This window comes from Syngnathoides biaculeatus, chromosome 20 (genome assembly GCF_019802595.1).
Source record: "Syngnathoides biaculeatus isolate LvHL_M chromosome 20, ASM1980259v1, whole genome shotgun sequence".
Lineage (NCBI taxonomy): Eukaryota > Metazoa > Chordata > Actinopteri > Syngnathiformes > Syngnathidae > Syngnathoides > Syngnathoides biaculeatus.
The window spans coordinates 14,417,881-14,431,449 of NC_084659.1; the positions used below are offsets into that span (position 1 = coordinate 14,417,881).

General features: G+C 43.4%; 1 protein-coding gene across 3 annotated transcripts in view; it reads left to right on the forward strand.

Moving 5' to 3' along the window:
* tbc1d22a (TBC1 domain family, member 22a) overlaps positions 1 to 13,569 on the forward strand; it is a 96,537-nt gene that overhangs the window by 55,904 nt on the left and 27,064 nt on the right. For all 3 annotated transcript variants that reach the window (XM_061806655.1, XM_061806654.1, XM_061806653.1), the window contains one exon: positions 5,288 to 5,363. In XM_061806655.1, the coding sequence (XP_061662639.1) occupies positions 5,288 to 5,363 (76 nt within the window). The remainder of the gene's footprint in view (positions 1 to 5,287; positions 5,364 to 13,569) is intronic.

Sequence of the window (13,569 nt, forward strand, 5' to 3'; positions counted from 1 at the left end):
ACCATCTGTTTCCGTGGTACCAGCTAGAGATGGGGTCCGTGTTGAGTAGGGGTAGGGGTCTGTCGTTTAACGCCGAGCAGAAGGTAGGAAGACTGAAGCAGGCCTCATCGCCGTCCCTTGGCTCCCTTGGGAATTTTTACAACATCTTGAGTTGTCACTCAATCCCCCCAACTGTGTTTACGTTGGCTTATTATGTGTATGTAGATTTTGCATTGTATAGCTGAATTAAGTTAATTCCCCATCTGAATTAAGGATTTGTTTACACCCGCTCGCTCCATCGCACTCGCAAATCTGCACAGTTGAGCACAAAAAAAATCATGCTTGTAAAATTTGTTACGAGTAGAAAAAATAGATATTGAAAGACGTCGCTTATTTTGTGTAGTCTTGACATTAATTTACGTGTTCATTTCATAACCGTTGGCAACAAAATAAGCCTGCTCCTAAACATTCAGTAGTCACCCAGAATCAGGAAATGCAAGTGAACCGTACTGAGCATGTTTGGAAGTGATGCCCAAAGCGCATGTTCGGAGCTTCTTCACGTACTGGAAGCTCATTTACGTCGAAAGTCATCAACATAATGAGCCATGTCAAAGGGAATTCAGTTACACCAAGGGTGCTCAATGCGTCGATTGTAAGGCTTGATTCAGGTGTAGCCAATACGTAGAGCTTACGCGTTCTAGCAAGCCGGCCACCTATTTACAGCAGTTGCGGCGATACGACCATGCACCCCACCGCACCCCATCGGTCAATCGCGAGATGCTGGCTGCTTGAAAAGTAGATTTTGGGGGGGAAAAAATCTGGGCACCCCTGAGTGCATGAAAACATTTCCGGGATATAACACAGGAAATGTTTCAATATCTAACTCTAATAAGTAGGAGATTGTGATTTACTTTGACTTGATCTAAGTTCTAACGGTCATTTTATCCCGTGGTACCGCGTTATCTTGAAATTTAAAACTTTTCCCCTCTGCATCTCCATGTTTTAGAAAGATATACGTAGAGAATCTACTGCTATCTTTCATGAGTGGATTGAAAATAGATAGCCCATAAATTACACGAGATTATAACAATGCACCATGATGAAATAAAATGATTTGATTATATGAATATTTAGTTTTGAAATTGAATGTCTATTGACCTCTTTAAAAATGTCTGTCTCAGTCTGTGCCGTGTCAATAAATTATGATTGTGGTATTAGGTAACAACTACATACTCTGGTATAACAACTCAGTAAGTTATTTTAAAGTCTTGAGATTCCATCCCTAATCACACCCGCAACTTTATATCTGCGGGCATGACTGGTGGACCACACCTGTAACTTTGTCTGCGGGCATGACTGACTACCCCTGCACGTTTTTCAAATGTGAGTGACTGGTTTATTATAAATGCTCTTAATCCAGAAATCATCTGAAAAGAATAATAGTATTTAAGGTACAATTTATAGTACCACTTCTTGGTGTATCAGCTGCTGACCATGGGGGAAGCGCAACAATCAATAAAAAAATCTACATATGACATGGGAATGTGAACAAATAAGGAAAGTGACATTTCCCAAAAGAGCCTTCTTCTAATCAACCAACAAGCTACGAAGTAGGAACACCAAAGAAATGTCTGACTTGCTCCGAAACAAGTGGAAAGTGATGTGTGGTTCGAAAATGATGCCCAAGCCTTGAGTTACTCAGTCCTGGCAAGCCCATTACAGATATGAGCTAATCCAAAACTGCACAATTTGTTCTATCAATTGCTCGGTGAAATACCTCAATCCCTCTCGTATATTGTCTCGCTGTTGTCTTTATCACAACCTGTTTTCTATAATCGCCTTTTCTGTCACACGCATGCATCAAACAACTTGCAGATAACTGCACTGTCCTCTTCTTTTCAACGCAACACCGAAACGTCTATTTTGTCAAAGCCTTTATCTTCACCTGTCATCTGTCTCTTTCCCGCTCGCCGACACAAGCGCGTCACCCGCTCGCCGCATTGTTGTGGCGCCGCTGTCCAACTTCCTGATAGACATCCGGCCCCACAATGGAAGGCAATCTGAGTCCAGTGCGGAGTCATTGTTGTGTCTAATAGAATGGACTTTAGAGGTGAAGAGGAGCTATTGATTCAGCTGAGTGCAAGCGGAGAGGCTTTTGACACATGGCAGAACTTCATGCTTGTATACACGGTCCTTTTGATTGGTGTGTGGGCAGTTCCGTGTACATGACAGGGCCAAAGATTGGTGGGATGTGGAGCGCATATTGATAGGGAAATATGGGCAATTAGTTTCCTCCTGTTGCTTCATCTGCTCAAAGGGAGATTATAAGAGTTGGTGGGGGTCATCACAAGAAAGCGGTGACTTTATAACAAAAGCGACAATATGTATAGAGACTGTGGCGGTATGATAAAAAAATAAACGACCAAATGAGATTAACAGGATGAAAACTAATATAACATGACTGATTTACCTGCATACCCTGCTTAGAGAATGAAACATGACTTCCAAATATGTTAATTTATTCCCACCTCTGTTCTAAGAAAAAAACACAATTTTAGACAAGATGTGTCAAGATTTTTTTGTTAATTCAAATTAATGGAAATAGAAGTATGTATGAGGGCAGCAGAACAGCGGTGAGAAGTGCCGTTGGTGTGGCAGAAGTATTTAGGGTGGAGGTGGGACTGCATCAGGGATCCGCGCTGAGCCCCTTCCTGTTTGCGGTAGCAATGGGTAGGCTGACAGACGAGGTGAGACTGGAATCCCTTTGGACCATGATGTTTGCAGATGATATCGTGATCTGCAGTGATAGCAGGGAGCAGGTGGAGGATCAATTAGAAATATGGAGGTACACACTGGAAATGAGAGGAATGAAGATTAGCCGAAGTAAAACAGAGTATATATATGAGCGTGAACGGGTAGAGGGGGAAGAGTGAGGCCACAGGGAGAAGAGATAGCAAGAGTGGGCGACTTCAAATACTTGGGGTCAACAATACAGAGGAATGGTGAGTGTGATAAGGAAGTGGAGAAACGGGTCCAAGCGCGGTGGAACAGTTGGCGGAAGGTGTCTGGTGTTCAATGTGACACAAGAGTCTCCGCTACGATGAAGGGCAAAGTTTATAAAACAGTGGTGAGGCCAGCCATGATGTACGGATTAGAGACCGTGGCACTGAAGAAACAACAGGAAGCAGAACTGGAGGTAGCAGAAATGAAGATGCTGAGGTTCTCGCTTGGAGTTAGCAGGTTGGATAATATTAGAAATGAGAAGGAGAGCTCAAGTTGGATCTTTTGGAGACCAGGTTTGAGAGTGCAGACTTCGATGATTTGGACATGTTCAGAGGCAAGTGAGTGAGTATGTTGGTAGAAGGGTGCTGAGGATGGAGCTGCCAGGCAAAAGAGTGAGAGGAAGACCAAAGAAAAGGTTGATGAATGTTGTGAGGGAGGACATGAGAACAGTGGGTGTTAGAGAGGAAGATGCATGAGATAGGCTGAGAGGGAAAAAGATGACACACTACAGCGACCCCTAACGGGACAAGCCGAAAGAAAAAGAAGAAGCAGCAGCGTCTGTCTGTGATTAAGAGATGTAAGGAAAGTGTCAGAGCCGGGAGGTAGTAAAGAGAAACGTTTGTATTGTGAATATGAGTGAGATACGTGATTGAAATAGATTAAGGAGAGTGACAGGAAATAAAGCACAAAGTGACTAGCTGTGCATTGAGAGATACTTGCATCAAAAGCCAAAATGAAGAACTGGAAATATGCTGGAGCGACGGAAAGCAGGAAAACAAGAAGCAGGTGAGGAGCATGAGGACGGGAGTTGATTAAAGTCAGGAGCCTCAATAATGCAAATGTAATTACTCTCAACGCTTGCTCTGCACCTCACCAAATTAACACCAGCGTAGAAGAGGAGGGGACTTTGGAAAATAGAGCTGAATTACAAAAGGCAAATGTGATTCAGATAAATAGATGGAGGCCTCGTGAATTAGGAGGTTGAGTAAATAGCACTTGGGAATTTATCCTCTTATTCTGAAAAGCACTCATCCAAATCATTTCACGTCACAGGAACCAAAAGAAGCACGTTGTTATGGCGACGTGAATCAACTTTGCAAGGCTCCCTGACACGAGCCTGCAAATGCATCCGAGCAGTAGCGATAGATACGGGATGTGTTTTCCCAGAGTTGTGGCATTTGCTTTTCCAAATGGCACTGTCCAGGTCTCTTTGTGTTTGGGTTCTGATACTAGATAACGTATCTTAATTTGGGAGCATTCCATTGAGTTTAAGATGGACACATTAAGTCATTTGCCTCATCAAAAAAAATTCAAACGCTAGATGTCCAAGGAAAGACACATGTGGAACGCCACAGATAGATTCCTATGGCTCAGGGGGGAAAAACATTCCAAGAGATTGAAAAAAAAAAAAAAGAATGGTTTCTACCAAGATAGCTACCAATCAGCTCAGGAGGATGCGCACACACCTTCGTTCTGCTAATCCTGAAGGACAAGAGCTGTTTATTACTACATCACCCACCTCATTCCTTTCTTCTTTCCTTCCTCTCTTCCCTTCCTTCTCCCTTCTCATTTTCTCTTTCCGTCACTCTCTGCTTGTTGGATGGTTTGCCACATCAGCTGTTCTTCGGCCATGCTGAAATGACCCCTCAAGGAAACCTAATCCTTGTTTTTTGTGTGATGTGTGTGTGCACATTTGTGTGTTTGGAGTCACCCACAGAATGCTTACAGGCCCTTCTCAGATGCCCATTCTGCAAGCTTGACGAAGCATTGTTACCCACTCCTGTGATCATTTTGTCATTATTATAGCCTGAAGCGTACCGCAGATTTAATAACTTTTCGACACACTGTTACACATGTAATTTACCGTTTTACAAATTTACACTTTTTGTTTTTATCCCATCTATTGTTCAATTTTTGCCACCCGCGAGACAATGAGCTCTCAGGCTTTGTGTTCGAGGCCACACACTGATTTTAATAGACTGCTGGAGCGACGTGTGTAACGTGCGACGCGAGTCCCGGCGAGCACTTCAAGTCTGTAATGGCTGCCGCTCTTTTCCCCGCGACAAATGAACCATCAAACGAGGGTGGAGGAATTGTGAAATTTGGATCCGCAACGGGCAGGCCACCAAGGGAACAATTTGAGAAATGTTGTCCAAGTAATTACTCGGAAACATGATAAATGTTGCTTGAATGATAGGGTGTTGCAGAAGTAGCAAGGCTTTTGCTTTGAGAAATATTTTTTGTTCTAAAGATCTTTTTGGATGATGGAGACTTGACCCGTCCGGCCGCTGTTCTTTCTTCCCAGGACAACTACACGTTTGCACAGCCAGGCATTCAGAGGAAAGTCAAGGCCCTGGAGGAGCTGGTCAGCAGGATTGATGGTTAGTCTCATGCTTATCCTCTCTTCACTTTACATTCACAAGTCCTCCACAAAAAAGATTTTGAGATCGGCTGTGGAATAGAATCTTTGTGTGTGTGCGGTGTTTTGTGTTGAGATTATTGCAGCACATAAACACGCAATAGAGCTCGTGCACCTATGTCATATAGTCTTGTGACTTTTGTTTACCTTGCCATATTGCCGGTCAAGCGAAGCATCGCTCAATACTAAGTCAGTCGGAGACGACACGGAAATATGTCTTGTAGCACGACGCCCAGATTCATGTCCGATAACGTCAGACGTTTAGAAGGTGAAAATAGACGATGGTATGTGGAAAAATTAGATAAATTCTGCATAGAGGACCCGTATTTAATGCCGAAGTTGTTTTCGCCGATAAGAAATTGAACTGTGACAACTGGATATACACGATCTGGTGAGTAAGTCGCTGAGATTTATACAGAAAAGTTTGAAACCGTATAAAAGTCTGTGTGCATACGAATACTTTGTTGCTGGATCTGTTCTCATCAGGAATAAATCCCACATAGTGACGGGTTGACAGCTCGTGAACGCGGAAGCGTCTTCGGCCACACGATAACCTTTGCCGGAATCCATCAACCTTTTCAGCTCGTATTCAATACAAAAAAACAATATTTAAATAAATGACCTCCGGTTTTACACAAATTCTCAATCATCAACTACGATTGGAAAAAAAAAAAAACAGGAGGGAGTCGTCTCCACGGAACATACACGGAAACGATTGCGGCCACACTTAACCTCCGTAATACCTCTGCAACAGACATCATTATTTTGAACACATTCTTCTCAAATGAGCCAATTTGGCATCATAAATATTTTTTGGTAATTTGGGATTGAGAAGAATAATTCCTACCTGAAATGAAGCGATCGCTACACAGTCGTGTGTGTGTATTTTGGCCCGGCACCATCCATCACGTCTAATTGCCGAAATCTATCAATATTTTCTGGTCTTTTCAGCTGGTATTCCATAGAATGATATTTTTGATTATCTGTCTCGCCTGTTGTGACAACCAACAGCACGACAGGTCTCGGTTATTATAAATATTCTCCTCAGGTTCAATGTCAAGCGGCACTGTTTGACCGGCAATATGGCGCCGTGAAAATGGTGATGTCACGCGCACAAGCTCTATACAACTGTTAAATGTCAGAATTATTTACATGTTTATTTATTTATTTTTTTAAATCCGTACGCTTCAATCTTTGTGTGTGCACCAGGCCTCAATTGGGTCACTTGAGTCAAGGTATGACTATAACAATGCCATTTTTGCTTGGTGGTGTGCTGTGTGAATTTCTTTGCAATCCAAAATATGTTCCTTCACTCAATAGAGGTTGGGGAAACACTGCTTTACCTGTCATTAATCACAGGTGTAAGGTCTCTACAGTATATGAGCTCAGTAAAAAAACAACACAAAAAGGTAAACGCACGCGTCAAGCATGTCTCATTGAAGCTTGCCTTTGTAAAAAGATCACGCAATTGAACAACCTTGCAAGGTCCCACGATGCTGTCATCCTCTTTGTCAGTCAGCGTGAGGAGAAATCTTAACTCAACATCCCAAGCATTTGTGTTTCCAGGTCATGGTGGCAGTATGCAAGTGTATTTAAGAATGTGTGGGCCCGTGTTAATGAAAAAGATCGTCTGCATTTGGACCGTGAACGTGGGTTCAAAGGAGAAATAAATTACGACCAAGCAAAACAATGTCCTTGCCACACTTCTAAGCTTCGGCGCACAGGGCCAGCAAAAGGCTTGGAAAAAAAAAAAATGACTCTGCAAGTTTCGCCGCGTCTTACTCCGTAAGTGCTTTGTCATCACAGCCGGGGCACAGACATTTTCCACCTCGCTGCTTTGACATTACCACCCCTAATGAGATCACTGATAGCTTTTATCTCATATTACAGTGTAGCGTTTCGCTTTGCTGTCGACAGGGTCTGCTTTTTGGGGCGTGTCAGGGGCTTGTCAACTTTTTTTCAAAACGACTTAACAGCCCCTATTTGTAAGTTCTGCTTGTGACACTAAGGTCTCCTATCCGATCACACAATGCTAAGAGGTGTGGGGGGGTCTTAGAAGGATTTTGGTGACCTCAGCCTGATGTTTGATTGAATTAAGGGACAGTGTGGGGAGCACATTGCTGATCGGTCCATCCATCGACTTCTTCCCTTTGTTTTAATTACTGTGATTAAACCGAAATGCCAATTAAAGGCACAGCACCGTTCCCTGTGACTGCATGCCTATGTAGTTTAAGACCTTGTGAAAAACTTTATTTCGTGGCCAATGAAACTACAGGGTAGCAATCACGAGCTTTTAAAAAGTGTGTAGTTTATCGCCGTTCTCAAGGAGGCGGTAGCTAATTCTGTTAGCACATGGAGCACGTGTCAGTTCATTTTGTGGGAGAATAAAGTTGTCGACACAGCAAAAGATGAGGAAACAGAATAAAAATGGCGGCATATTTTTCCCACTGCCCGCCCCTGATAATTATTCCACTTCTGTTTGCCTTGTTCGACGCCCTCGCTGGCACCCTACCTCCTCCAAAGACAAGCTACTTTGTCGGCATTTGTAAAATGCCTCTCTGATCTCTTTATCTCTCCCTTATCATCTGTCTGTGTATTTGTCGTGAGCAAGTGCATTAGCACGAGTTCATTAACATGCAAATTGCCCAAAGGTGAATTTAGTTATGCAAATGGGAGACACACTGACGCGTGTGCTGTGTGCGCCTGAATTGTATTAAATAGCTGGTGGTTGGATTGAGATGCTGCATAATATTATTATGGATTAGAAAAGACCAATAGGAAAACAAATGTATACTGTTCTGTCAGTCTAGTTTAAAGGTCCACTGTCATGAAATGCAGGATTTTTGTGTATGTTATTAATGAAAACACGGCAGCCGGTATGGACCCAGCGTTTTTTTTACACCACAAAACATGATTTCGACATATACGGCTTTTTGTAACGCCCCCCCCCCCCCCTCCCCATGAAAATCCTCTCGAGGGATTTGTTTTCAAGAAGAAGCAGGAAGTGACGTACAGGGCAGTAGCACACTCAAGCGGTCTCGTCTGTTTACAGTAGTTTTACCTGCTGGAAGGTAGCTTGTTATTCCTTCGTGTTAGCCAAAATGCCGGCTCGTTGTATTGCTGGATATTGCTCAAAGACTCGGGAGGATGGATTCGCTCTTCATACTTTTCCAAAATATCCGGTTCGTTGTGAAAAATTGATTGCATAGGTGCAAAGGACGAGAGCTTCGTGGGTTCCAAATGACAGGTAGGTGTGCATACAGCTACTAAAAAAACAATAGTTTGGTGGGGGCCGTAATCCGTAAGTCAGGGGTGCTAAATGTGTCTGTGCGCATCGGAAGGCTTCCGTGCAGCAGCTGCTGAAGGACGGCCTACGCAGGCCTTGTGGATTGTCACAGGCCTTGTTGACATGGCTGAGCCGGCGGCTGGCAAAAATGGCTTTGGCCGCTGTAGCGCATCTCTGCCACGAAAGTGGATCGGACGGGGAGGCGGTTTGGCAGCAGCGGCATCGTAGTCGCTCGGCGGCTGGTGGCGTTGTTTTTATCACCGCCGCACAGAGGTGCATCGGACGGGGAGGTGGTTTGGCCATGATCCGTATATCATCTAAGTATGTCTCGAAAGAATAGGATAGTATTGCCCCGGTCACTTCATTTGGTTGTGAGCTGTTATCTTCTTCGAAAAGAACTTCCGTGTCAGAAGGGGCATGTTCGTCTCCCATAGTAGGTGGAAAAACGTGTTTTCAATGGCGAAAGTCCGGGGTGACGTCACGGGCAGTAGATGCAGCCAATACGGCGACCACTTGGATGTCGAATGACACTTTCGCAAATGACGCGCTCTCCGCTCAGGTTTATTTTTTCGTATAGACATTGAAGTGAATAATGTTATATGTATTTTTGATTACAATATCTATTTTAGAATGTTTATAGGGATGACACTTGGGCTTTAAAGTTGTGTGTTGAGAAGCGTGACATTGTTTAAAGAGGGCCATTTATCATTTTTTTGTGAGTGAACTTTAAAAGTGCAACAATTTGTGACCAAGTCGTGCAGTTCCCCCTGCAATCTGCTTCTTTGTTTTTGTGATGGTGTTTGTTTTGTGTTCCAGGAATAATTGCCTGTACTGTTAATGGACACTGCTGTTTGCCTTTTAGGTACCAAAACTACTTAAATTAATAAAATGAGTTGGGTGTAGTGGTTGAGCATTAAATAAAGGAAAAATGGGGAAAAAATAACTTTATGATCTTCCTAAGAAGGGTTTTTGATGGCTGATGAATTCAGATTGGATGAGTTTGCCAGGTGGTTTAGTGCAGTGGCTCCCCAACCTTTTTATCACCGCGGACCGGTTAATGCCTTAAATTTTTTACCGGGGGGGTGCATTAGATTGTTTGCACTTAATATCGTTTGTCTTGAAAATCGAATTTAATAAACATGATCATAAATAATAATAATGAAATAAAATAAAATAATAAACAAAAATACACGTGGAGAAATAAAAAAAAATGTGTTGCATGGTTTATTCCGTTGTTTTGTTTTGGTTGCTGTCACTCCAGAAATCCCCGCTTTACACAGATAAGATGTCGGAAATGGCAATAGGGTTATTCACTGCTTGGGTGGTGATTTCCGGGTATTCTGCCATGACTTTAATCCGGAACATTGGCAGAGTTGTCTTGACAATACCTTTAAAGTCATCGTCGTTTGCGATCTCCAGCAGTTGATCTTCTTGTTGCATAGACATGCTGGATTCACCTCGTTTGTTGATAAATGGGTCACGGATCCATCCCTTGGCAGTTTGCGGGTCCTTTTTGGTTGGGAAGTAGCACGCAAACTCTTTTAATAGCAAGGACAGGTGATTGTGCACCAGCTGGGAGAATGAATGTGCTGCCAGTGGCAACTTCTTTTCTGATAGAAATCTTTGCAGCGGCTCTCGTAATTCAAGCACTCACTCTGCGTCCAAAATGCTCCTCAAAAAGTTGGGCGTGTGCTTTGATGTTGTTAATAACTCTTTTCTTTGGAAGTTGTATGCTCTTCTTTTTTCTCTTCACTGAGCCTTTTCCCCTTCAAAAAGAAACTTTCCAAAGATGTGTTTTTATGCATTATGCTTGATTGTGGGGGTAAATTTTGGCGCTGAAGTGACAGAGATGTAACCAAGTGTCTTGAGCAAGGCTGGACCACGGGCAAGAGGGGCGTGGCCTGGCCACAGTTTTGTCACTGGCATTTGCCAGTTCGTTGAGTATGCTTTCCTACATCCAGGGTTACTCCGCCACTGCGCCATTATAGCCCAGTCACGCTTTTGACTATGGTCTTTAGTTGACTCATAGTTAATCGGACATTGTTTCTTGTGTTTTGTATCCTGCCTTCTTGGACTGTGTTGTCGTGCACAACTTTCGTTTATAAAAGAAAAAAAACGCCACTGAACATCATGTCCTTGTCCCGGGGTCCTGCATTTGGTTCCACCCGTGCTCCGTTGGTTCGTGACACCAAGAGAATCCGGTCATTTTTCAAAATAATAGATTGTTCTGACTTTGATAATGAATACAACTGAACTAATTGATTATTTCTTCGGCGGCCCAGTACAAATTGATCGACAGACCGGTACCGGTCCACGGCCCAGGTGTTGGGGCCCACTGGTTTAGTGGATTACATCGCTTTGCAAATGTCACATATTGGCTTCCTTTGAACAAAGAATGCAAGGAATGTGAAGCAGAAGAGGAGAAATGTCCCCCCTCCCCTCTCACACGTACATGCGGCATGATTTGTCCTCCCATTATAGCCACATGACAAAGCAGAATTCACTCAAAGAAAGAGTGTGAAGCAAATAAAGGTCAGATGAGAGAACGGAATCGTTGCAGTTCCACTGCGCGCACCAAGGAGAGCGGAGCCCAAAACGTCCTCATCAGCACAATGCAGGGAAATACTCACTCGTCACTGTACGACCTCTGACCGTCCCGCGTTCGCCCCCGTGCCTGGCCGGCCATGAGCCAGCAGCCCGGCCTCCGTCCTCAACTTTAGCTCAGCGGCAGGAGAGAAGACAAGACTCATCAGTCAATCAGCGTCCACGAGCAATTTCATCCCCCACCTTGCTCGGCCCGTACTAACCAGCCGACCCAGCATGCCGAGCGCCGTGCCAGCTGGGCTGCAGCCCGGAGTTAAAAAGCCACAAGTTTTCAAGTCTTCTGTGTGTGTGAATTTCAGCTCTTTGCCTACTGCGATAATTCCTCATGACAAACGGCAACGTAACGACCTGCGCTTCCTCCCCATGTTTGCTCCGGTCTCAATACCAGACAGAGCTAGTTCATTAGCGTCATTTAACCGTGTCCAAAACTTGTTCCCAACTGGTTGGCAGCCGGCCGATGTCTGTCACTGTTCGCTTTTAATAAGGCGGCCATGTTGTGTGCTCTTGCAGCAGCGCGTAATAATTACATTGCAGGGACGAGCGTGCAGTGTGTTGTTTTTTTTTTTTTTTTTTTTAAACATGGTGGTATGAGCTCTGCTAGACAGGTGTCATTCAAGAGATTGTTGGATGTTATGTTTCTGGATGCAAATATCATAAAAATGTTCCACATATGTAAATAGCACCAAAGGTGTGTGTGTATGTGTGTGTGTGTGTGTGTGTGTGTGTGTATGCACTTGTCAGTCAAACGACACTATAGTTCCACTCTAACTGCTTTTTTGCACAGACTCTCTGACAGCTCTGTAATTACAGCTCTATTATGAGGCACACGTGTGTGTGTGTGCGTGTGGATTGAAGATTGAGTCTCACGGGTTTGATTGGTTTGAAATATATCAACCGCTGCATAAAGAGCGATATTTTTAATCTTTTGTTACATAAATACAATCAGCGACATGGCAAAAGAACTAAGTTGCAAAGTTTTCAAATGTTTTCTTTTGACTCATTTATTCATATCGCATGGAGTAATGGTATGACCTGACATGTAGTTAAAAAAAATGGCTTTGCACATCTTTGACATAATATATAAATGAAAAAATCTGTTTGTGATGCTGTTAGGTTTTTGGTAGGTAGGCTAGATAGGAGGAATGCACAAAAATATTTTTTCACAATAAATGTAAAAAAATATGTATTTTTGGTGGCTCGGCGAATGAGTCAGTTCAATTCATTTTTTTCTCATAGTGATACTTTTTGCTGTACTAAGACAATGTCCCCCATTAACCAAGAAGTAGACTGCAAATGCACATTTTATCTTTTATCTATCTCCAAAAGATATGGAATCCAGAGATTTTCTGATGACAGTCATTTCACCAAGTATTGACATCTAATAAAATCCAGTATAGCTACGTCAGACTTTTTCCAGTGTCGATGCAAAGTTAGAATGTTTCCTAACCCATTTGTAAACCTTCATCGTGCTTGCAGACAGGGCGGCACGATTGGTAGGCTGATTCAGCAAGAGAGCCATATCATTGCCGTGAATCCAAAACTGCCTTTTGTTCTGTGTCAACACTCCGTGGCTGGCAAGCCATAATCGATACCAGTTATGTATGCATGTGTGCTACGCTATTACGATGTCCGTGATATTCACTTGGAGGAGGTCACTGGGATGTAAAGGCCAAGTGACATGGCTATAAACTAAAATAGATATTGTAATGAAAAATACATAAAACATTATGCACTTCAATGTCTATACGAAAAAAAAAAATATGAGCGGAGAGCTTGTCATCCATGTGGAAAGTTGCGGAAGTCTCACTTGACAGCCATATCGCTCGTAACGTCATCAGCAGACGTCACACTGGGACATTTGCCATTGAAAACACATAGTGGCACCTGCTATGAGAGAGGAACAACAGAGATTTTCGGATTTTTCCCACTCCCCTTCTGACACGGAAGCTCTTTTCGTAGAGAACAAGTCACAATCGAGTGAAGTGACTGGGGCAATATTACCCCATCGTTTCGAGCCATAGCTAGATGATATGCGGATCACTTCTAACTAACAACAGAGTCCACGACAGTATATAGCATACTCAGACACAAGCGACGACAACGCCGTAAAGCGGCCCGGCCCAATGCGCACATTGACACATTTAGCACACCTGACTTACGTACGCGGATCTTTTGTTACATTCTGAGAGAAGGAGTACGTCCCCCCCCAACAATTATTTTTTTTTTAGGAGCTGTATGCACACCTACCTGTCATTTGGAACCCACGAAGCTCTCGTCC